Source organism: Scatophagus argus, chromosome 7 (assembly GCF_020382885.2).
Source record: "Scatophagus argus isolate fScaArg1 chromosome 7, fScaArg1.pri, whole genome shotgun sequence".
Taxonomy (NCBI): Eukaryota; Metazoa; Chordata; class Actinopteri; family Scatophagidae; genus Scatophagus; species Scatophagus argus.
Genome location: NC_058499.1, coordinates 10,015,311 through 10,039,936, shown reverse-complemented (window position 1 = coordinate 10,039,936; position 24,626 = coordinate 10,015,311). Strand labels below are relative to the sequence as shown.

Here is a 24,626-nt window from a genome sequence, read left to right as displayed (position 1 = left end):
CTAAGGATGCCAGCAGCAACCTAAATCAATAGTCCAACTGATGGTTTTCCTATACATCATATTCAAGTGGTAGATAGTGTGGGGTGTCAGGCAGAGAACAGGACCATATATCAAATAAATTTAGGGAAATTTCTTCCTGATGCACAAACTCTGTCTCCAGATTTAGCACCACTAAAGGACAGATGTAACAAAATGTAGACATAAACAAGGATGACGCTTTATGTTACTAAACAAACAAGTCAGGCTATCCATGGGTGTCTTTATTAATTTTCAGCATATTATTATAAACTGTAATGAGTAATTCTGCACTTGACTGAACTGGAGTGAATGCAATAAGATGCATTAAGACAAGAAGGGAAAATGTCCTAACTGAGGTGACATTGCTCCTCCTAGAGAGGCCATAAAGCTGTATTACTGATCCACCCTTGTTGTCAGTTATACAGATCACGGTGATTACATGCATAATACATGAAGTTAGTCAACCACAGGTTCCCTCTCAGAACATGTCTCCCCAAACCTTACCTGAACCATTCCCCCTCAGTGGAATCGATCAATAAAGCCATCAGCTCCTGTCCAACAAATCTATTACAGTCAGTTCATCAAAACAGTCATCAGTAGATGAAGCTGTAAAGCTCTTCATTTACTGGTCCCCCGCTGTCTGACAAGCTGGAAACTGCACTGTACTTAAGTTGACTACAGAATTATTTCTGTAGACTTCAGTTTTTGGCTTCAGCTGAAATCCCTGCTGAAGTGAGAATACAAATGAATCTCCACATTCTGTGTAGCACAGACATTTCACAAGTAGGGATGGTGGTCTACTTTGTGCATGGGGTGATGATGCTGCCTGCCTGACAGATTTTTCACACTTGCTTGTGCTGGTTAAAATGGAGGAAAAGACACTATATTGTTACTTGAGACTAGCAATTAATTAACTAAGAAAAGAAAAATTAGGTCAGCGAGAATAATTATTATTAATTAAGATGCATTAGGTATTGATGGAAAAGAAATATTTCTTTGAAAAGGGTTTAAGATTGTAAATCTTAAGTTTATCAGTAGACTGAATATCTCTGGGTTTTGGACTGTTGGTTGCTCATAAAAAGATATCTGAAGATGTCACCTTGGGAGAGGATGAACTATCAATCGATTGAGAAATTAGTTGGCAGAATAACTGACGAAAATAAATGAAATTAAATGAAAATAATAATTAGCTCCAGCCTGCAAAAAATATATCCTGGCATCCTATACCTTAGAGCTCCAAACAGCTGTTAACTGTTTCAACTGCCGTGTGTTTAAATAGTCACTGGCTCAACATCTCTGGTATTTCAGTACACATAAATATTACTCTGACATACTGTTTATCCTGTCTATACCCTAAAGCACAAAGCAAATTCCTTCTGTTGTCAAAAGCAACAGTGATGAATGCCACACCCATCACAAACAGGAATTTTGTGTCTGTTATTTTTAGCATTGTGACACATTTGTTTAAAATCAAATCCATCTCCAGAATTGACTTCCCCATAAAAGATTAAATGTATAAAAATATCATTTTCTTCATCATTGGGAATGGTTAGCAGTATGTGGACTGGATGGTCTGAACATGCCCATGTTGTCTGTTAACGGCCTACAATCAGACCCTGCTGAAACCAAACTGGAACATCAGTAAGCAGTCTAAATAGTTGTTGAATGTTTTCCAGTGGGTATAAATAACGAACCATTTATTAGTCAGACCGAAGAGACAATAATAGGGTGCCACTAATCCCCAGCATTCCCCCTTTTTCTACTTTCCACAATTTACTTTTTTTCTCAACTTCAGTATTGATTGGAGTCCACATCCAGTCTTATTTCAGAAGGTTTATTTGACAGTAGCCGGTGAGTTTTTGTGATTGCCAGGCTCACATATGATCAACCTGTTTGTCCTCACCCTCCTTTAATCCTCTGAGGCTATAATCAATACGTCCCTGGTAGCCCTTTCTCCCCTCTCCCTGACACTTTACCTTGAGACACGGTGTGAATTTAAAGGCCAGCAGTGCAGCGAGGGAAGCACCCGCCAGAAAGGAACACCCACTCACATAAATCAATCAGAGGCGTGTCAATCAAGTATTGAGTTCCTTACTTAAAAGAGTAGCCCCAACACATTAGAAATCAGCCTACTCATAACCACTTCACTTGCAGTCTATCAATCCTTGGAAATGGCCTTTTTTTGTTAGCTTGGGCCAAATAACCACCAAGACAAACAAAAGGTTACAGGTACATTCGCACTAATGCTTACACCTGATTCTCTTTCCAGCAGCTGCTACTAATGAACACAACCTCATGGATCACAAGACCCCATACATTGTACAGCCTGCTATGCTCCAAGCATTTCTCTTTGCATCCCTCTATGACCTTCAACAAGTCTAGCCATGCTAGCAGCTCTGTAAGGCTGTTCTTATGCACAAAATGCTTTGAGCTAAATGTGAAAGCCACATTGTGTAAATATGTTAACTTAAAATAACAGCTGCAAAATAATTTTGATGGTATGCTGACTTTAATGGTGCCTAAGTACACATCGTTTTTTGGAAACAACTCCATGCACACCAAGGTCCTACAAAATATGACAGCGACACAGTTCTTGCATAATGTTGCATGCGGCCTTGTCAACTCATATATGCGTTTTGGCTTCTAATTCACGTGAAAACTGCATTTTAGATCACTAAAACTGACATGTTTTAAAATATCTTCTGAAGATTTCTCTAAACTCCAATTTCTGTTAAAACCATGCCCATTGTTGTTTGTGTAATGAACATGTGCCCGAAACAACATATTTGTAGTTTTCTACTATTTAGGACCATTTTATTAAGCAGAATAAGCTCCCTAGGCACATTCAGTCACTGTGCATCTAGTGTTTGACTTCAGTTGCCTTCACATGATGACAAATTCGCTCATTGTGAAGACTGTACAAACAATTGTTTGTTTTGTTTTTTTTTTATTTAGGGGCAAAATTTGGACAAGACATTAATATCAACACACTAATATGCTCATCATGACAATGCTCGCATGCTGATGTTTTACAAAATAATGTTTATCATGTTCACCATCTTAGTTTAGCATGTTAGCATGCTAGTTTGCAACTGACCACTAAAGACATTTTTGCAGGTTTTGGTCATAAATTTAAGTGTATGAATTAAAATTTTAAGCTGATGAAGGCGAAAAATAAAAAGTTTCTAGACTCAAAAAAATTTGTTACACTGGACTAAGGCATTGCTTAATTAGCAATGCTGCTAGGGAAGCAACATCCTCGGTTAAAAATCTGGCAATTAACTCACCTTCCTCAGCTGTGAGTGAACTCTTCATCTAAAATTATGTCTAATCCTAAAACACATAAAACATAAAGTGCAATATAATTGCTGTAAAAATCCAAGCTAGCATCAACCAGGTCACAACTGCTGACATAATCATGTTAGCGTACCACTTCCAAGGTAAAATATGGTATGTAGTTTTGTTTAAATAAGCGGCATATGATTTTTAAAGATGAAATTTGAAAACAAAAATCAAAAGTTCAACTGACATGTTTATTTACCTGAACTGAAACGTACCAGCAAACTAGGCTGCAAGCTAGCTTAGCTGCAAATCGCCATCATTAAAAGTCTGAAACAGCCAGCCCACAAGGTCACGTCCTCTGTAGTCACAGCAGAGCCATAATGTTAGATAAAGTTAAAACTATATAGGGGGACTTTAAATCTTTATATCCCCTTAATTGGGACTCTTATCACTTCTGTGGAGGTCAGCTTAAAGTGACCTTTCCGAGCAGCTTTTACTGAATACAGCCAAAAAAAAAAAAAAATCAATTTATATAACTTTTATGAACACCATATACGTTATCTTTTAAATGAAGGAATTATCTCAGCTCTTATTTTCCCTCAGGGCTACCTGTGGTTTGTATTTCTGACACCACATCTCATCGTAAGCCACCGTCCTCTGCTACCCACGGATGCTGCTGCTGCTGCCGCTGCTGCTGCCGGAGCTCGCACACGTCCCCGTACAGTATCATGTTGTTGTCCGTGTGTGGTGAGATCACATTATCTCACATCACAGGGAAATGAACCAAAATGGCTCCTCCCACTCTGCCTTTTGCTCTTTTACCCCCCTCCACACCCCACCCCCTCCCATCACCACCCCTCTCTCCTCCTCCTCCTCCTCCTCCTCCTCGGTAGCAGCAGGTGTTATTTTCGTGTAACCTGAAGATTTAGGTGGTAATTAGCATTACCTCTTAGCCCCAGAGAGTTATTTATGCTTCATGGTATCAGCAGGGGACACGAGTCGAGAGTGTTTCTGGGCACCCGATGAGAGAAGAAATCACGCCTCAAAAACACGTGGGAGAGATTACTCAAATATACCTCCTTTGTACCCTCTTTACCCCTCTCGCTGCTGCACGGTTATCTTTCCCCGTTCAGCAATAAGCTGCAGCCCATTCCGTTAGTATTTCACTGCGAGGTGTCGCACGCCGTAGAGCACCATTAATAACCTATATACACTTGGGTTTCATTGTAGCTAGAGGCTTTGACCTTGTGTTATGCTTCCCCTAAGTAGGTATCATAAATGCCCTAAACATTATAACAACAAAAGGCAATGCACAGCGGCAAAATTATGCATATGATAAAGTGGTTCTATCTACAACAGGTTCACAATTAATCGTCCACAGTGCAATGAAATAAAAGCAGGATTGGGATAATGATAAGCATCCTCCTAGGAGGCAATTAACTGCACTGATATTACATAATGACAGCCCACACTTTTCACTAACATCACCGGTCCAAGGAAAACGCTGTGGTAAAAAATAAAAATAATAATAATGATGATACGTTAACGAGACGTGTGACAGCACATCCCCCAGTCACCCTCAAAGAGAAACAGCGGGTCAGAAATGAAACACCTTGAAACTGTCTGGATGCTCTTCGCAAAGAGTGGCAATTCTTGACAGGATCTTTTACCTTTGCTGTTGTCCTCTTCCCTGTTCAGATACATGGCTGTTACTTCACTCCGAGGCGAATGCGATGGCGTTGTCTCAATTAATTGTTGGTACTCCTCTGGCGTGTATCGTGAACTCCGCTGATGCGGTTTGTAGTAGTGGCTGTTTATTGTTTTGTTGCTCCTCAACAGTCTCTCCTCTCCTCCTAGTGGATAGGTAGGCTAACCAGTTTGTGACTCTCTCACTGTCTCCCTCCCTCTCCTCTCCTTCTCCCTGCCTCTCTCCCTCCCTCTCTCTTTCTCTCTAATAACCACTGGTTCACTGTGGCTCAGAGGACAAAATGGGAAGAAAGTGACTTTTTTGGGGGGGTTTTTTTGCAGCTGTGTTGAGAAAGTCTTCCTGTATGCTCCGCCGCCACGTGTGATTCTCGGTCCTGTTTGTGCATTCATCTGTCATTTTAAAATCTGCCTTTGCGGAGAAATGAGGAGTGCAGTCACAAATCAGCCAATGGGATTTAGACGCCACGAGTTACAAGGGTTAATTGGGAATCTCATTAGTGTTGGAAGAAGTATACAGATCTTCTAATGAGGCAAAAATAGAAATACCATCATGTATAAGTACCAAAGTACTCCATTGCAAGTAAAAGTCCTGCGTTATTATTATCAAAATCTACTAGAAGCAAAAGTATACTCATTATGCAGAGTGAGCCCTTTCAGGATATTATATAATTACTTATGGCTACTGTATTTTTCTTATTTATTTATTTTTTCCCCAACATAGTCCCAAGAAGACAATCAAAAAAAAGTAAGGTTAAATAAATAAACAAAAGACTCTTAGCACAAAATAAATTGTAATACACTATTGGTTCATTAATGCATTACTGCATTTTAATGCCAATCAATTTTGGATGAAATTTTGGCTGACTTCTTCATTGCTGAGTAGTTTATCCCATCAAAATATATCATATCCAATGAGATTATCTTGTGTTTTGTATGTAAAATAGTGCGGGAAAAATAGACTACTTCCAGACAATAAAATGACAGTTATATTTAAATGATTGATTATTCATTTAAACCATTTATCAAGCAAAAATACCCCAGCATTAACATTAATTTAGTTACATTCTATCTCTAGATATCTTAAACTGAAATAGCAAATTTTACATTAACACACTGTGATCAGAGTGACACATTTTAATGGTTCAGTCTGTAAAATCTTGTGGCTTTGTGTCAGTAAACACTGATATATGGAGAGGAAAAGATGATCCCATGTGGACCTGTCACTCCCACCATGTCCCATGTGTCCATATTCTTTTCCGCTATTCAAATGGTGGTCAGGTGGTCTCCTATCTTCTATCTGTCTACCTATCGTGACACTTGACCACATTGTTAGGCGCAGGCCAGAGATTAAGAGCTCTCAAGGAGTAATTTGGTGGGTCCTCTGGCAGTTTTTGATGCAAGGTGATGTGGCTGCCATGCATATACTCTCCAAATTAGATGCAGAAATTAGATGTAGATTATTTTGCCACTTAGTATTCCAGCTGTCTTACATTACACGCGCGCGGCCCTGAAAGTGTTGGAGGAACAATTTGTCCATGACCTTGACTATGATTTAGTCCTAGAAAAAATCCGCTCAGAAGGCAATTTTAAAACAATTTCTTCAATTATTTTCCCTTCTTGTTCTCAGAGCAAATGTTCCAATTTGTGATGGAACGTCTTGTTACATGTCGCGGGTAGACTGGGACGTCAGACATTAGAAAGTGAATTGGTTAAGCCATGGCAATTATTACAACTACAGCATAAAACTAGCATCACTACTTTAAAATTAGGTAGGAATAATTTTGCAATTAATCCCTGTTATTAAAATGGAAAAACTTGAGGTGCTTGCCTGTCAACCAATAACCTCTGACCTGAAATCGTCACAATGCATCCATGAGGTCTGTGATGTTTTTTTTATTGTACTTCACAGCCGTTTGGTGTCTCTCAGCGCACCCGAGTAATACATAAACAGCTTCTCAATGCAAGCCTGCAAAATAGAAAGCTAATATTCCATTCAATCATGTGGCTCTCTGATATCATAGATTACAATTCAATAGGATACGAGCAGAGCTGTATTGTGGATGCAAATGCTGTGAGCATTTGCGATACCGCAGCTAACAGTTTGCCTGCGTTTTGTCAATAGAGCTGGGAAGGTCATTTGCTCAAAGTATCCTGCAGTGATTTCCATTTGATTATATTTTGTTTTGCACTGCACTCCACGCTATTTGTTCACTATTGACAATCTTTTGCCATTTGTTAGAATTCTCTGCAGACTAATTTGACCACAGTCTATTCCCAGATTTTCCCCTCCTGTGCTCCCAGCATCATTGTGCCTGTCACTGTTGCATCTGTCTCCAGTGCTATCTATAAATACCCCCTTCTCTCCCCTTCAAAAACCTGATTCCCATTGATTTAGTGACCTATATACACATCAGCACCATCCCCTCCCTTCCTCCGGCTCTGTGCTCCTTCTATCGATGGTCCTTTACTGTCTCCACCTCTTGATTTCCTCCATTCTCCGTCATTATCTGCCTTTAAGCTCAACTTGGACTGACTTTTCCTAGAAAGCATGAAAGACTAAGATAGTTCACGATGGAAGCTTAAGCCATGACATATGAACAGTGGCTGGTGCTCATTTCTATATTTCCTCCACTATATATTCCTATAAGTCTTGTCATAGTGGTAAACTGAGCCTGTGGCTAATCTCTTGTGTGTAAACACTGGAGTAGAGAGTCTGATGAAAGGAAGGCACAAAATTCAATACGAAATCTGACTCTGACTGAAATAAGACCTGAATTCAAAGACACTGACATGTAGAAAGATAGCAATGTGTGTGTGTATGTGTGTGTGCAGGGTTATATGAAAGTTCCATAATGTAATTATGCTGCAAAATAGCAATCTGGAAAGTAATGCTATAACAGCCATGTTGAATACACAGCAAACAGCAGAGGATTAATAATGAATAAACCCCTGCCCCTGTCATAACATCAGTTCTGCTGAAATGTGCAGGAATCATGAGGGATTTACAAACCGCACACATTCAGCAAAATCCTCAGGGAAACACATCTTCATATTCTTATCATGCATCTTAATAGTCACATAGAAAGACCTTATCCATCATGTGAAAGCGCACAGATCACGGGAGAGAAAGGCATGTCTGCATCGCAGCAGCAAGAGACAGAAACTCGCATGAGAGAAAATAAGATGGCCAGACAGAAAGGGAGATCGGAGCACGTGATTTACTGTCACACCACCCAAGCTTAGCGCACACCTGTAGTATGTAGCACCGCTCACACTCTTCCCACTCCCAGCAGGATAGGACTACAGCCGGCTCTCCTGCGACCCCACACTGACACCTGGTGGCTCCACGAGGCAGCAAATCATCACAACGCACAGAGCCTCAGCTGTTCTTGCTGCCCCGAGGACCCACAAAGTCACCCTGACACTCTTCAAAACATCGCCCTGCTGTTTGGTTTTCACTGCACTGGTAGGCACCAAGAAAAAGGCCAGAGTCAGTTCTTTTGTATTCTGTCAAACGACTGCTAGACCTTGAAAGCAGAAGCAGTGATGAGCCAGGGCCCCGCACTACAGACAACTACATCAGGCTGATTTGAAGACAGTTTATTGAACAGCAAATTGTGACAGGAAACACAATATTTTATTTAACTTTTTTCCATTGCATTGTCAACAATGTGTAGGACAACTGTGTCATTCGCCACACATATTCATAAACACCCTCTTTGTCATAGAGAGACTTTGTAAATGGTGAACGGGGTAGGGGTGGTGGGGGTGGGGTCCTTGTTTTAAAGTGCTGTAATGCACAATTCCTCTTGGAGGAAGACAACAGAGGTGGTGAAGAGAGCTCTGACCCCAGAAGGCCTCCAAAGGTCCCCGATTGCATCATACATTGTGTGGTTTTTGTAACTGACTGAGGCTGTGTTGTAGGATTTTTTTCAGTGTGTCTGTGTGTGGTTTCTACTTATTGCATATCAGTGAGCTGGTTTATGAACTTTTTAGTGAATGTGTAAAGCACAAATGTTTAGATTAAAATGTAATAAACTCTTCACTATAATTATAATACATCTCATAATATCTAAATTACATTCTTGTATTTGATTCACTTAGAATAAGTAGGCAATATACATTTTGTGGTTAACTGCTGATGGCTAACATAGTGGACACCAACTCATGGGTCTCTTATCCTGTTGTCTCAGCCCTATGGATTAAGTTTTACAGACAGATAAACTTTCTCACAAGACTAAAAAGTTAGTCTCAGTCGAACATCTGACTTGAATCCATACCGGCCAAAGCAGCACATTGTTTTGAAAAGGACCTTGTCTGAGTTTAATCACTGTGGTCTCTTGTGCCTAATAATCCTTTGTGCTTTCTTTGATTGTATACACTCTAAGTCATACATTTGGTGTTTTTATGAGCTCCTCTGCATTAACCTGCACCCCCTGCTGGAAATGCTGGGGAGAGAAGATGGCAGAGGAGTGGGACATATAAGAGAAAAGAGGGGAGAAAGAGAGAGAGCATGGGCCTGACAATCAAAGAGAAAAATACAGCAGTGTCACACTGACAACTACACGTCAACCACAGCACTACACAGTCACACACACACAAACATACGCACGCGCACATACATAACCAAATGCACAAGTTCAGGGATAATTCACAGCTGTGTAAAACAAAATGACTTTGCACAACATTTTTCAAGATTCAACCAAAAACCGACAATAAAATTTGAAAAGGGAGGAGCAGGGCTGGCAGGTTCAAAAATTAAAACATCGATCTCAACAACACGAAAAATAGGCATTATGACCACGATAACAGCATTTATACGTGAGATGAACTGGCAGTTGGAATGTTGAAAAAAGGGATTTAGAAAGGCGAGCTCACACGAATAGGCAGATCTGTTTTGTGTTTTGTTTTTTTTTTTCTTTTTTCGCCATTTTCTTGTGGCTCAGCTGTCGTCTTTCAACATGGCTGGAGGTGCCAGTTAATGTCTAGAAGTTGTGTTTCCCCCTCTCTGACCTATGGCTTTCAGTTAAGACACCGATAACACTGAGATTTGCTAGCATGTGATTCAGTCAGCACAGCCTTGGTCGTCAGTGAGGCCGCTGTCGTATTGTAGCGACCTCATGAAAAAAGCACCATTCAAAAAGACAGATCTTAGATTTACAGTCTAATGTCAGCAGGTCCCTACTGGCTTCGTCCGGGGTGTATTTCATTTATTTTGTTTCCAGAACAGTTAAAGTAGTGCTGTAGGTCATTCACTAAAATCTAACTACATCTCTATCATCATTATGTCATGCTTCATTTGGTCCTAGTTGATAAAACTGTAGGAAACAGGACAATAGGCCAACCCAACTTAACCAATAGCTTGGGAGAAATGGCACCTCCAAAAAAACGACATCCTGGACCTACACTGCTGTTCCCCTTTGCATACAGTAAAAAAAAAAAAAAATCTTATCAATATGCTATATTTCAGTTCAGTGACGCTTGTTGCATCCAAACATTTTCCTTCATTTGATATGTCCACATCATTGTAACATAAAATCACCACAATATGGATTGAGGGGGTGGGAGCTGGAGAGGTAGGTGTGCAAATAAGCCATCATGTACAAAACATACAATAAATCCTAAAACATAAAGTTCATATCATCTGCATATGTACAATATAGTAAGGTGGACACTTTGACACAGAAAAAACAACACATACAAATATATAGTGCTATACTGCCCATAGAAAGGAATATCGATAAATACATCTCACTCCCACAAATGAGAATACATCGAAAAGTTGCATTGCGCATCTACAGTGCGACAGTACAATTGATGAGTTGCTTGAACGGTGGGAGCGAGGAGGGAATGATTGGATAATAACACATCAAAGTCACCTTGATCTCCGGCAAGATAAACCAATGGCAGGGCTTCAGTGTTGTGATGCATAAATAAGATAGGACAGGGCTGCTTTCCCTGGCAGCTTAAAGCAAACAAAACCTCTAAAGCAAACAAGCCAAGATGTTTGGTAAAACTCATAAAACACTGAAACCTCAATGGTTTAATTTTCTGATAAAGAAATGTTTTTCATTAGCTCTTTGGGTCCTGCCACTGAATTCATATTTGGACAAAGAATTCAAATTGAGCGTGAACTCATCTGTAAACAATAATAATCATGCCTGGATCTAAAGTGTTTGAGCTACTCCAGCTAAAATCTCACCGGCTCCACAATGGATGAGTGTTCTCGTGAGGCCTCAGCATGTGACGTCTGACCATTTGTCAGTATAATTAGTGAACTTCTACTAATAATCTGGCATTCTATTAAAATTACTTTCAACCCATTTAGTGTCCGCAGCTAATTCTTTCATATGAATCCACAATGAATCACACAGGGCAGAAAAATCGCCATTGCGCTGCTCTGCGTGGACTCAGATTTTAAAGCGCACTGCACTTCTGGCCACAATCCAATCAGTGATGTGACAGCAGGTGTTTTCCATCATCTGTCAAAGGCAAAACCCCTGCTGCGACTTCACTGATTGAGGTGTGGACACAAGTACAACTTGTTCGACATTTAAAGAGGAACAGAAGCAGTTTTTTTTTTTCTGGGGGGGGTCTTGTGTAGAGCTTAAACGATTTGCACATGCAGTTTAGTAGTGTAAAATGCCCACATGTTGTACGCTTTCACCTTAGTGTAGTGAGCAACTACGAAACAAGAGATATCTCTCACAGAGGCAAAACAGTCGAACCATTGTGGTAGCACTAAATATCAGATGGAACCTGATCTACTTGAAAAGCCAAGGCAATCAAAGTCTGTTTGGAGATGAATGGCTGAGTTCATTACAACCACTTACAAGAAAGGATGTGGCTTCTCAGGAAAGATCACAGGGAGTGTGCTGGTATCAAACCAACACATTCCCTGGGTCTTTGTCTGAAACAGAGGCAGATAATTTGCTCTAATTCTAATGATAATGTCCATTAAGACATGAGGTCTGGGGGAGTTCTTTGAATTGCATTTTCAGTAAATATTCTACCAAATCTAATTTTCTCAAATATCCTTCTAATTAAAGTACATGCATTTAATTTTACTAGTCACTGTTCTGTAATTAAACATTTGTACTGTAATTTACTAATTTAGTTCTTAGTTATGAATTAGGTACTCTAGGGCTTGCGGAACTGCAGCAACCAAGGGCAGTGCTGGCATCTACTTTGAAAATTCAACAATCATATTAAAAAAAAAAATGCAAAAATGCAATAAAATGTAATTATAAAGCAATATTCCTTTAAAACTTCAACTGATATTTGTGGCTTCATTTCCAGAGAGCGAGCTGAGCATGCTGACTGGAACTTTGTGTGTCACCACAGGCAGCTTGGCAAACAAAGGCTCCCTCCTAAACTATTTCAACATTCAACACAAAAACTTTAAAACAAAATGTACTGATTGGTCATGTTTTGACCCATCGAGAATTTCTTTCAGAATGAGATGAATCCTCACACGGTTGGTGTGATGCATTATGGGAGGGAAAGGCAGATAGGAAATGCTTCTTAGTTGTCTTTTTTAGGCAAGAAGCTGAGGATAAATTCACCTACGCCCAGAAAGTACACCACCTGGGCGATGCCAAACAGAGGTGCAATGACCAAGGCTCGACAGTAGGCCCCCTTCAGGAAGGCTGATGGACCCTCGTTCTGCATGATCTTCCTGTAGAGTGAATAAAAGTTCATTGTAGAAAGTGAAACATACAGCCAACTCAAGTTATGTGTTAACAGATCTAGTTGTGTTTTATCTACCTATTTGAATTTGTATTATTTAAAAATATATCACTAGCATTGTTTGTTAGCTCTGCTGCTGTTTTCATTGTTTTTTGTTGAGACCCTTGAATACATTTTGATTTGACTTGACTATACACACAGCATCACACATGCTGCAGCAGTAAAGACATAATGAGGTCACCTGATACAGTCAGTCACTCCACTGTACGTGTCTTCTGTGCTTCCTCGGTTCAGCGACTGCAGTCTAGTCTTTATCACTGCAACATACACAGAGCTCGGGTGAATATACAACATCAACTAATGTTACACACATCGCTGTAACATCATCCCACTCCTCACCATCGACGGGGTTGACGGCAACAGCCGCTGTGCTCCCCGCAAGGCAGCCTGATATAAATGACACGTAGAAAGGAGCAGGTCCATCTGTGCCTCGCTTGCCCAGGTTATTCAGGTTGGCAAAAAGGGGGAAATAGATGATGGAGAAAGGAACATCCCTACGAAACGAGTGAAATAAAACAGATAATCACAGTAAGTCAAGTTAACCACGCTAGAGCTGGTTGGTACAAATACCACCTAGTTGCCAGTTCTGTTTTACCTGAGTAATGTGGCCCCAAGACCTTTATAGAGCCCAGCAATGCCCTTTTCCCTCAGTAACTGTCTGGTGAGCTGCATGGCTGTTGGGGACTTTGTCTCCACGGTACCTGCTGCCACCATCTCTGGCATCAACTTCCTCTGAGCCGCTACGAGCACAACAAACACAAGAGTTGTATATAACACTCCTAAAATAACACAATGCTAAGAACGAAGAATGGGAAGACATTTTGAACACATAACAGCAAGAAGAAAGCAGAGTAAAGCTGTTGTAATCTCTGACATGACCACATGAGGCCACTGGTTCTCCAGTTTATCCCCTACACTTTCACATTCTTTAACAGCCACTACCTGGATATCATTTCCCCTTACCAATTCTTCCAGCATCTTGGAGCTGGATTTTCAACATCTCCATAGGAGTTGTGACAATAACCTACAACAAAATGGAATAAAAATGTCAGGTAACAATGTCAACACATACCCAGTGTAAATACGTCAGCTGAATGTCCCTCCATGTGAATGTCAACTAATTTTAAAGTCATATTTTAGGATTCATTAACGCTGAGTGTCAGCCAAAACGTGCAGAGTACTGGCATCTGTCAGCTAAACGTCAATTCTTGTTTTCCTCTGTAATCCACACAGTAGTAACTAGTTAACTGGATTAGGGGTGAGATGGCCATGTTCTCAGCTGCAATCTTAATCCAAGGTCTGCTACACTTAATCTAATCATGTTCCTACGGCTTGAAGCCTTTGCCCTCATTGACAACAGCCATTTCCCTCTGACTCACTCACTCAGTGCACATGATCGAGCACTCTCACAACATCTTATCTGATCACTCAAATCCAGCTGCCAGTGTATCGCCTGCTAACGGGGACAACATTACAGTGATTGAAATTCGTTCATGAAAATGCAATATTTAGAGGTCATAGATAACGGGGATCAATCTGCAGAGATAAACAGTGAGCATGTTTCTGCGACTACCACCTCTCGTTTAGATGTGGCCGTGGCTAATTCGTGCTGCAGGCAGTGACAAATGAGGCGGTAGCTGGCGCCCAGTGGTTCGCGCATGAGCTGACATTGGCGGTGCTGAAGGCAGTAGTTCCAGATGGAGACCAGGAGGATGCAATTAAAGCAGCACCTCACTCACACACTCACTCACTCACCTGGCATGTACCTGCCCCGCACCCAGCCAGCATCTCTTTGACCAGGGTGAGTTTTCTGGGGAAAGAAAACACAAAAAAAGAAAGGGAGAAAAAAGCAAGATCAGATTAAAGCATGCACAAGATTGAAAGTGTGAGAGCCAGACAACTTTATTTCTGGAAAAGGAGTTGTCACCACCCGCTCTGTTGATGCTCATCTTTGTCTTCCATATCAACACGTCAAGGCACAAGGGAAGATTAATAATTCACAAGCTGAGCGGCCGGGCCAGACAAGTCAATCATTCATCGGCCTGCATGTTTGTCACCATAGAGATAGAGATAGATGCCCCAGAAACCTTCAGGCTTATCGATGCAGACAGTGCTCACAGGGGACAATGGGCGCCTGATTTCAGCAACACCAGATAGTGGCAGCTATGACATACAATATCATTATGTGCTAATTTTACTCGGTTGCTTGATTTCAGACTTCTGCTGGCACACATACAAGCAGTACTTTATTTCTAGCAGAGACTTAACAAAATGTTGTGAAATGCTTGAAGGCGATGACAGAAAGGTAGAGGATTAACTAGAGATTCAGCGAGAATACAGGCAGCTAATGTGTCGGGTTACACGTTAGTAAACACGCCAGTTAATCAGAGTGTGAATGAGAGGAGTGGGTGTGTGTCAGTTTGCCTGTCAGCACTTTCATGCCTCACCCATCCTTGGAGAGGTGATGCCTGAAGAAGTCGTTGGCAGCCAATTTGATGGCTTTCTCTGGCGTCACTAGTGTCAGGTTCACTGCCGCTCCTGGGAGCGTAAAAAGGACAGAGAAAAGAACAAGAAAAGAAGAAACACACAGACAAGGAAGCGCGAGAATGAGGCAGTCTATAGTGGAGAGTTTTCCTGATAATTGCCTGTAGCAGTGGGACACAGATCCATAGCCTCACTGTGAAGCTTAAAGTAAAAGTCCTAACAGCTTCGATGCTCTCAGTTTTTTTTTCTACATTGATTCAACATTTCAGTGAGCTCAAACATTTATCACAACAATCGCTTGTCACAGTTAAAAACGTACCTCGGTACATCCCAAAATACCCCTCTGACCGGATGGTCTTAATAAGGCAGTCTGACCTGAAATAAAAAATGTGGTGTGTTAGTCAAAGTCCAGCCTAAGAATCTGATGACAAGGTGGGTGATACTATTGGTTAGTTTGGAAAAGCTTTGACCAAACCAGGAGACTGTTCTTATTTAAAAGTCAAGTACAATAATCACATACATGCTGGTGTAAAGGCGAGATCCATTTTGCTGGTTTTGCAAGCGAGTCTTGGCCAGGTCAATGGGAAACACACAGGTCACTCCAATTAGGCCAGCGATCCCCCCATTGATCAATTTGGCAGGCAAACTGGATGAGTTTGACAACCACAGAGGAGGAGACAAAAATATGAAATATAACAGGTCAGTAGATGGTAACAAGGCTACAGAGCTGCTATTTGTAATCAGTCCTCATTCATCCTTACCTGATCTGCTTGTCAGCCATTTATGTCAAGCCCTGGCTGGTCAAAGTGTCAATATGTGCGTTAGCTAGACACTTGGTAGTCGTCCCTGTCTTTTGTTGTTTAAGTATTGTGCTGCTGTCCAAGTGTTGTTTGGTTATGTTTTGTCCACTTGTCTCCTTGCAGTAGTTGTTAGTTCAACTTAGAGGATATCTGTGAAGAAAAAGGACCAGTTTACACACTCATTAAGTGGCTGTTAACAGAAAAATTCAGACAGACTAATGGATCAGTTGAAGCTATAATGAAGCAATGTAGCCTTCAACACAGACCTTAGCCCCACATATCAGTTAGTTAGAGCTGTGATTAACAATTGTTTTCATTATCACTTCTTGATCGTTTGGTCTATGTACGTCCCTCATAGTTTCCTAAAGCCCAAGGTGCTGTGATTAAATTGCTTGTCCTGTTACATTACATTAATTTGGCAGACACATCTGTCCAAAGGAATGGCGTTACACAAATGGAAGCGCAACCCTCCTGAATAAACTGCTTAAAGCATTTTAGAGAGCTGCACCATAATTGAAATGTGAGATGGAAGCATTAGTGTGAAAAACAGCTTCTCAAACTACGACGAAATAAGGGGAGTAACTCTGCTGTCCTGACTTCAGTTGGGAATTGATTCCACCAAATTGCCACAAAAAAAACAACATTAGCACTAACAGAATCTGAGATTACATCCACATTAAGCTGGTTAAATTTAAAAATGCAACTTCCTCTTTCCATTTTGGCCCTGTGTCCACACAAAACTACCATTTTCTCAACCAAAATGTATCTTTGGTTCAGGAGCAGGCATATTTGTATGGTAATAAGAAGTTGTTTCTGACTCCAATCTCAGGTGTGCTGTGGACCAAAACAAATAAAGCCCTCAGTTACAGATGGGGTGGCATGAATTCAGTCTTACCTAGTATTACTGACAAACGACACAAAATCAGAGCACTGCTCTATGTTAGTCGTGCAGACTGAAGTCCAGCTAAAACAAGCAGCTCATGTTACACCACAGATGAATCCAAGAGACACAATCAATACCTCCATGAAGGTGAACGGTATTAAAACGAACCAACCCTACAAAACAGAGGTGTTCAGAAGAAAAGCAGCAAATCCTTGATATTGAGAAGCTGGAATGGAAAGAATTTTTGGAAAGAATCAATTATTTAAATATCTGCTATTCATATTCTGTTGACTGACTAAAAGAACCCTTTGAATTTCACTTATTAATCTCTGAATAAGTGCAATGACACAAGATACACTTTCATATTTTACCATGGTGCAGCATAATTTGGCAATATAGCTGACAGCTCCTTAAAAATAGAGCTTCAGTGATCACTGAGGAGGGATTACTCACTCTTAAACAAATCTATCACCACTGGAACATCTGCGCATCATGCATGTCATGGTTTATGCATAAACTCTTTCACTGTCAAACTGGAGTCATAGAGTAAAAAAGCCTCTTTTCTCTGGGTGCTGAAACAGTAATGTTTGAGCAAACAGATGAAATATGTGTAATGCGGCAAAGATGCTCCCTATTTATGGCACAGAATGCCCTCTGTGAAAAGATGCTTCCCATTTCCCCTTTCAATCTCTCCACCCCCCTCATCGACCAATCATAACCCGCCTCTCTGTGTTCAACCCGCCTCTCCTCCTCCTCCTCCTCCTCCTCTCCAGCCCTCCCCCTTCATTTCCCTCAGTCACGAGTCACGACTTTCAAACACAGCTTTTCCATCTCAGATCTTTGCTGACTTGTGGGTTTCTTTCATGAAGTGCAACTACGTGCATTCACATGACGCCAGTGCAACTAATTCCTCAGATTCCGGTTCAAAGAGTCTGCACAGTGTGTGTGTGTGGATGTTTGTGTTTCTGATAACTGCATCTCGGTGTGAATGCAGCTGTGGCGTTGTGTGTTGTTTGGCTTGGATCGGGACCTGAGGCCTCTCTGGTCTCTGTTGGCTGGGTGTTCTCCTCTCTGCTTCACAACCCTCCTTCATCGCTCATCTCCCTCTTACTGCTCGCTGTTTTCTCACCCAGCAGCCCACTGTCTTACATTACTGCATGCTACTTTTGTTTCCCTATTTCCTGTCACTGACTTCCTCCTGAGCATGTTGTTAATTCCACAGTCAGCACTCTGATTTCTCTTCACACCATGATTTACAGAAGCCTGTATGTTTGGTTGGTAATAGCACTGAGGAGAAAATGTATGGGTTGTAAAGAGCTCTGCTGTCTTACATGAGTCGGCCATCAAATTGGCATCTCCCTCCTTTTTTTCTTACCAGTTTTGCGGCATTACACGTTCACATCAGTTCATCCACATCGAATAACTGTGCCTGCACCAAGACATATATTTGACCCACAGACACAGCCTGGCTGTGCTGTCTTGTCATGACAATTGGAGTCTGTACGGAAACAACTGGCCTCAGTGTGCAGTGTCCAGAGCCCAGTGGCATCGCTCATCGCGAACATTTCTAAGGAATTGCTTTCATTCTCACAGCAGGAGGGAAAATAAACTGTACAGAAACTGCAGGGGAACTCATATTTCACCTCTCCAGACTAACTATCAAAGAGGAATGTTATTTCCGACCAGACATGCTAAACAAGATGAAAAAATGATTTAAAGTGATGGAAAACTTCCTAATCAAACTAGTCAAACACAAGTAACTTCAAACATCTCTCTCCTACACACACACACACACACACACACATTCACACAGGGGTCATATTTTGAGTTTGTACTTCTAGAGGAGATAAGCACTGATGAGTAAATAATAGACAAAATGATTGTGCAACGTGGCTGCCATGCAGAACCTAAAGAGTTTGGACACTGACAGATAACTCTCTGTTTTTGACCCTTGCCCATCATTTCAACTTGAGCAATGAGGCAATAAATACAACTTTGCTGACAAGAACCCTTATGCTGAACACTGTCAATAAAGCGGCAGGCAGTCTTCTTTTATTAGAAGTCAAGTGATTAAATGAACTTTGAAATATGCGACTACAAGTTCACAGACCAATGTTTAAAGTCTAATGCATTTGGATATTGTATGTAATGATGTAAATTGAGAGCCAATACCAGTTAAGAGCCAATTTGAAACTATCCGGTACATTGATTATGGAGGTTAAATACCTTGTTATAACATTGGCACCACACAAGCAAGTGGGGCAGTGTTTCTTAGACAGAGAAAACATGAATGAAAACGAAAGCTTCCATTTCCCCAGAACCAATTCCAAATTAAACTGTGGTTAAACAGTAGAGCTTTTGCACAACCGAGACACATGAATGCCTCTTTAAACTCTGTTTCTACCTTCCGTTCAGGCTCAGAGATAATAAAACACTTGCACGGATGCTGAAAAACTGTGCAGGCCACATTTTTTTTCCCCACATAAAAGTGATAATGATATTGGACTCCTAAGCATGATTATTAATCCCGCTGGTATCAGTAATTCTCATTCTTAATGGAGCAGAGGGTGTGTCAGCACATTTACATACTATTTATGAATGACACCACATTTTATATGAAGAGCAATACTGGAATAGAATTGCATCAATTTGACTTCTTAAGTCTCCTGACTCACCTTAAAACTCACTGTTGATTAATACACAGAAATTATAACATAATTTGACTGTGATGTAACTGAGGTACTATGTAGTCAAGGTCATATGTAGAAGAATACGATGAACAAAATGCTCATAACACATCACGTCTTACATCTTTCTGTGATTAATTTCAACTAGATGAAAGACTTGTACAGGGAGGACAGTCGGTAACAAGTGGTGTGATGATTCCATGGAGATTTTTATGCCTCTTTCAATTCATTGTTTCACATTTTCATCCATTACGAGCATAGTTAAATAAAAGAAGTAACAGATGTGACGGTCCCTGCTTAGTCTGCTCGTGGGTGCATGTCTGTGCCGTGTCAGTGTTATAAAACCAGACTGCAATAAAAAACAAGATCTGAAGCGCCTGGGCACAGTGTTCTAGGGGATGAAGTGGCGGCTACCAGCAAGGCCCACCCTCTCCTCGGTGTTCCCTGCCAGCGCCTGTAACCTTTCTGTTTTGCTTAGCCTTTGTTTCATTTTTTTTTACTCCACAACACTAATGATACTGACTAACACACCTCCTGTCCATATTTACTGCTCGTTTGATCTTCTATGTTATAATAAATAACTGTTTAGTTATTTATTTGCATTTAGTGTCCTTTCCTGTCAAATGGCACACATGCCAGGTTCTTATTTGCTGCAACGTCTCTTTTTATGCATGGAAAAAAAATGTCTTAAGCTGGTGAGCTGCTGAAGTTTCCACTTTCATCACTGGCCACTTTTGGGACCAGGGGATAAAATTTAGCCCGCACCACCAACTGGAAAGCGGCAAAAAAACAGCCACACTGGTCCAACGGTTCCTCACACTAGCAGACAAAACAAGTATTTCCTTTTAGAATCACTGCTATTGCATTGCTATTAGCTGTGTGACAACAGCAGCAGAAAAAGATAAAACCGTCAAGTCAAAATCTGCAAACCCTCCATTGGGTAATGCTTTGGTGGCTCATGATGAATATCACAATCACAAACAACAAAAAAATATAGAACCCTGTAGATGCTGAAACAAATCCACGAAGGTGAATTTCCAATGCAAAACTCTATTCCTTTCATTCAAATCAACTAGGGAAAAATTTACCTTATCCATCACAGCTCCTCGACTCTACTTCTCTATCCTGGGGTGCCAACCAGAGTGAAGATCTCCGGCTCCGACTAAATGACAGCGAATTTGGTGATTGATAAGAGGAAGTGAGTGACTACTGTGACAAAGCCCTCCACTCACGTGACTCTGGCTTTGTCGAAAAAGACAGAAAAGAAAGGAAAATCACATGGGCCCTTCTCTTTTAGCTTAGAGCAGGCTGTTGTCACCAGTCCATCTGTCTCACATGAACTACTTTGATTAACTCACTGTGAGCTCTAAGCCATCAACAGAGGAGCTGCACTGTTCAGATACAAGTGTGTTCATGCAAGTCCCTATCAGATGTCAAGTACGTATCACACAGCCCAGTCTGTTCACTTTTACATTCTTTCTGGTGCCCTTTTCTAATACTGATTGGCATCAGTTGTGGGTGTAAAGCTTCTATGTGATATACTACTTGCAGCTTAATATTATCCTTGTCTTTATTTATTGCATCAGTAATTTCTATAAGGACTGGGCTTTAAATAGTCTTCCGCACAGACAGATATATTTCCACTGTTCTTCGCAGTAAACCTGACAGATGCTGATTTTTTGCAAATGCTGGTTTAAAGGGTCTATTTTTGGACATCTCCTGCGAAAACAAGGGATGAAATTTGTGGTGTCACAGATAAATCTGATTACTATTCCCTCTTCCCTACAGCATCGGGATTATAAACCTAATACCTACTTATGAAAGCTCTCTTGCAATCTCCATTTACAACCAGCAGAGTGAGAGTTATGATCTGGGCACAGCAGATGCATTTCCGCTACAGGTCATCTACAATGAGTTCATTTTACAGCCATTAAAACCTGTACAGTAATGCACTGTTAACAGTTCAACTTTCGGGCAGCATAAATGTCCCTTCAGTGCAGAGAAGCAGTCTAGTGTTTAGTCCCTCCTCTGACAAAGCAGGTACCCCTGGAGACCCAGTTCTAAGATCACTTGGGGCTTGTCTCTTGTGTCTCTTCTGTTTTTCCTCCCTCTCAGCTTTCCTACAGTCTAGATAGGAAAATAATAACACCACTGTGTGTGCTGCTTTTCCTTAGACAGCCAGCCAAATGCGGCATTGAAGCATCTGGTTACAGTTTGCAGATCACAGTAAGGCCTTGAATGACCTGAAGGACAGTAATTTTCACACAACGTCAAAGCACTTTCCCACCAGCACGACTCTACATCATTTCCATTCAGTGCACATACCTGTGTACCGGTGACATTTAGCAGTCCTTGGCTCTGGGACGCATACTTTAAGGGAATGCTATATTGTGTGCAGACCTCCATGCAGATTAGATTAATATTTAACACGATGACGTAGCTTTCTACTGAATGAAAGCCAAAAAGGTACAACGGTTCCAATGGAGAGCATAGGATGTCATCTTACACCCAAGAATGACTCACCTCATCAATAATTTCAAGGCTGCAGGAATGCTTTATAGCACTGCTTAGCCTCAGTATAACCTATTCAATACACTGCTAACTAAAAAAAGAAGTTGGGTCTTTTAAAAGCGCACACTGCTGCAAGTTTGCATGTCCTCTTGACATCTTACTCAGCATTAAAATGTTCTCTTATGTGTGTTTGGAAAGAAGTTTGATCTAAGGGGATAAACAGGACAGCAAGGTGGGTATAACAGTCCTCCAGCAGGTCAAGGCTTTCTTTATTTTACGTAAACACCTGAACCTTGCCTGTCCTTTGGTCCTGAGAAGTGACAGGATGTTAATGTTTAGCTAAAATCTGCCTGTCAGAGGTGAGTAGCTTCACTTTTGTCTACCAGTGAAAAAGGAGGTGGGCAAAGTGGGTTCACCCTCCACTTCCAACATCCCAGCCCACATGATAATTACACCCTCACTACTGAGCGGAAGCCGGCAGAGGGCGGCCGCAGTGGCCCATTGCAGATCTGCAGAAATTCGGTAACCGCTCTATTTACTCTGCGGTAACATCCAAAACCAAGCAAGCAAAACAAATGTTCATACAAAACATGAAACTTGAGATAACACGTTTGTCTCTAACGTGGTAATAAAAAGCCCTGACACCTGTATCGGACTGCTCGTCGGTTTTACGGACATAAAACGACATAATAAAACGTCAGAATAACCGTTATGTGTAATTCATAACGTTAAAGCCGACATCGTATTAGCTTAAAATGTAACAAAAGATGTGCCGTCAGCGTTACATATTAAAACCCACCATATGTTGAAAATGCCATTTTTTCCCTTACATAACGGAAAATGACTTGCTGCCACTACGAAGCGACAACCCCACATTAAATTAAAAAAAAAATCACATCCCAAATCTTAAATTTTAGCTAGCTGTGAATGTCACATTATCTCCATTTTTAAATAAGATGTGTAGCTCAATGTGTCGCCTTCACGTTATCCCCAGGTAACGGCTTCACGCCAATAAAACACAATTTTCTGAATCAGACAGCCGCCAACAAGACCTCAACTACACGTTATCCAATGTTACATACCACATAAAGGCGTTTCCGTTATTTCTCCTGGTGTGCTTGTGGTGTGAAATCAAAGCCTTTTTATACTCTATCTTTGGCTGACAGATCGACAATAGCTAACCTACCGGCGTTACTAGCATTGGAGTCCGGTGGAGGGAGGTAGAGGAGGTGGGAGTGAGAGCGAGCGAGCAAGGAGGGAGGGAGGGGGAACAGCCTTATTGGCGATGGAGCAGGACTGGGATAAAAGAAACAGAAAAAGGTCCTCTAGTGGTATGTAGTCGAAATACAGACATATTTTATTTGCAGGTATAGTGGTGGGGGATGGGGTCCAGCGTCATCGTGACGATTAGACCCGATGACCTTGAACACCAAAATAGAAAAAAAAAAAGCTACAGATAAAATACTGAGGGATGAGGGGCAGCATGCAGCAATAAACGTGTCTAAAACAACCAGTGACTCATTACAGGTTCATGAGGGGGGAGGACACTCAGATCCTTGAGATACTCTGACCAGTGAAGCACAGCAATGTTTTTCATGTTCTCCAACACAAGGTCTCAGCTGCGAATGTGGTCAAACTGACTGATGTCTTCAGGAGTCCCACTGATGAAAGAAAGTGCAGAATAAACCCAAGCCAAATGGAAGACGATACACCTGAACGTCACAAAGCAAGCTGTGGTTTTGGGGGGGGTGCAGTAATACAATCAGAGAAGTGGACTGCTGCGCTTAGTAGACCTGTACAATAACCAGGAGGAGGCTCACAGATTATATTAAAGTGCCGTTAACTTGCAGCACATATTTGCCTTATAATCAAATAAGACAAAGCATACTTGTAAAGGGACATTTGCATCATCCCAATGGCTAAAGGGAACGATTTTTCCCAATCTGCAGATGTAACTTGTGTAGAGAAAGCTAAAAAAAACAGCTTATACAACATTCACAACCTGCCTCACTGATGAGAGATGTAAAGCTTTGGATTATCTGACTGCCTGGGAGAAGCACTTTGCGTGGCAAGAAAATTATGCCTTCCATCTGTATGGACCAAAGAGAAGCGTATGAGAAGCAAGACAAAATAGGACAGATAGCATTCTGTGTTTGTATTGGGAGTTATATTTATGCTTAAAAATTTAATTTGCCAGTACAAATTACTTTTGCATTTTCTCGAGAACATTCAGTGTATTTTTTTTAAGTTTCCAGGCTGACTTGAAACCAGCAATTCAAAGCTATGTCATCTTGCTTGGATCGTAACATAATTTTTTTGTGTAGACCACTGAAAAACCTACAGATTACATAATATAGCCAGATTCAGCACAGACATACCCTTTCAGTAAACCTTGAATGGTGTTTCTGGGACTTTCCCAGCCAAAGCTGCCTAAAAGTACCTGAAGATATTCATGAAAGATCCTCATATTTGATACTTCTGCTTATTTTACTCATATGTACGTAG

General features: G+C 41.1%; 2 protein-coding genes across 4 annotated transcripts in view; both read right to left on the bottom strand.

Moving 5' to 3' along the window:
* The window catches only part of syt7a (synaptotagmin VIIa), a 74,737-nt gene extending 69,140 nt beyond the window's left edge, over nucleotides 1–5,597 (bottom strand). The window contains exon 1 of the mRNA XM_046394168.1: nucleotides 4,971–5,597. Coding sequence (XP_046250124.1) covers nucleotides 4,971–5,004 — 34 coding nt within the window. The 5' untranslated portion in view covers nucleotides 5,005–5,597. The remainder of the gene's footprint in view (nucleotides 1–4,970) is intronic.
* A 2,994-nt stretch (nucleotides 5,598–8,591) lies between these two features.
* On the bottom strand, nucleotides 8,592–23,361 carry slc25a22a (solute carrier family 25 member 22a). Of its 3 annotated transcripts, XM_046393215.1 has the most exons (12): nucleotides 23,204–23,288; nucleotides 20,699–20,772; nucleotides 16,002–16,190; nucleotides 15,761–15,886; nucleotides 15,560–15,615; nucleotides 15,204–15,294; nucleotides 14,512–14,566; nucleotides 13,720–13,780; nucleotides 13,352–13,496; nucleotides 13,096–13,250; nucleotides 12,938–13,013; nucleotides 8,592–12,685 (listed from the first exon to the last, which is right to left on the bottom strand). In XM_046393215.1, the coding sequence occupies exons 3-12, from the start codon at nucleotides 16,019–16,021 to the stop codon at nucleotides 12,532–12,534; spliced, it is 939 nt and encodes a 312-aa protein (XP_046249171.1). In that variant the 5' UTR covers nucleotides 16,022–16,190; nucleotides 20,699–20,772; nucleotides 23,204–23,288; the 3' UTR covers nucleotides 8,592–12,531. The 3 variants fall into 3 exon arrangements, with proteins under 3 accessions (XP_046249171.1, XP_046249170.1, XP_046249172.1); XM_046393214.1 differs by lacking the exon at nucleotides 20,699–20,772 and having other exon boundaries at nucleotides 23,204–23,361; XM_046393216.1 differs by lacking the exons at nucleotides 20,699–20,772; nucleotides 23,204–23,288 and adding an exon at nucleotides 21,936–23,189.
* Nucleotides 23,362–24,626: the final 1,265 nt, after the last annotated feature.

Excerpts from the sequence above, each read along its gene's own strand:
- slc25a22a (XM_046393214.1), bottom strand. The coding sequence starts at position 16,021 with ATGGCTGACAAGCAGATCAG. Across the intron at positions 14,567-15,203 it reads CATCACCTCTCCAAGGATGG|AAAACTCACCCTGGTCAAAG; the intron begins GTGAGGCATGAA and ends TTCTTTCCCCAG. Across the intron at positions 13,014-13,095 it reads TGCCGTCAACCCCGTCGATG|TGATAAAGACTAGACTGCAG; the intron begins GTGAGGAGTGGG and ends TGTATGTTGCAG.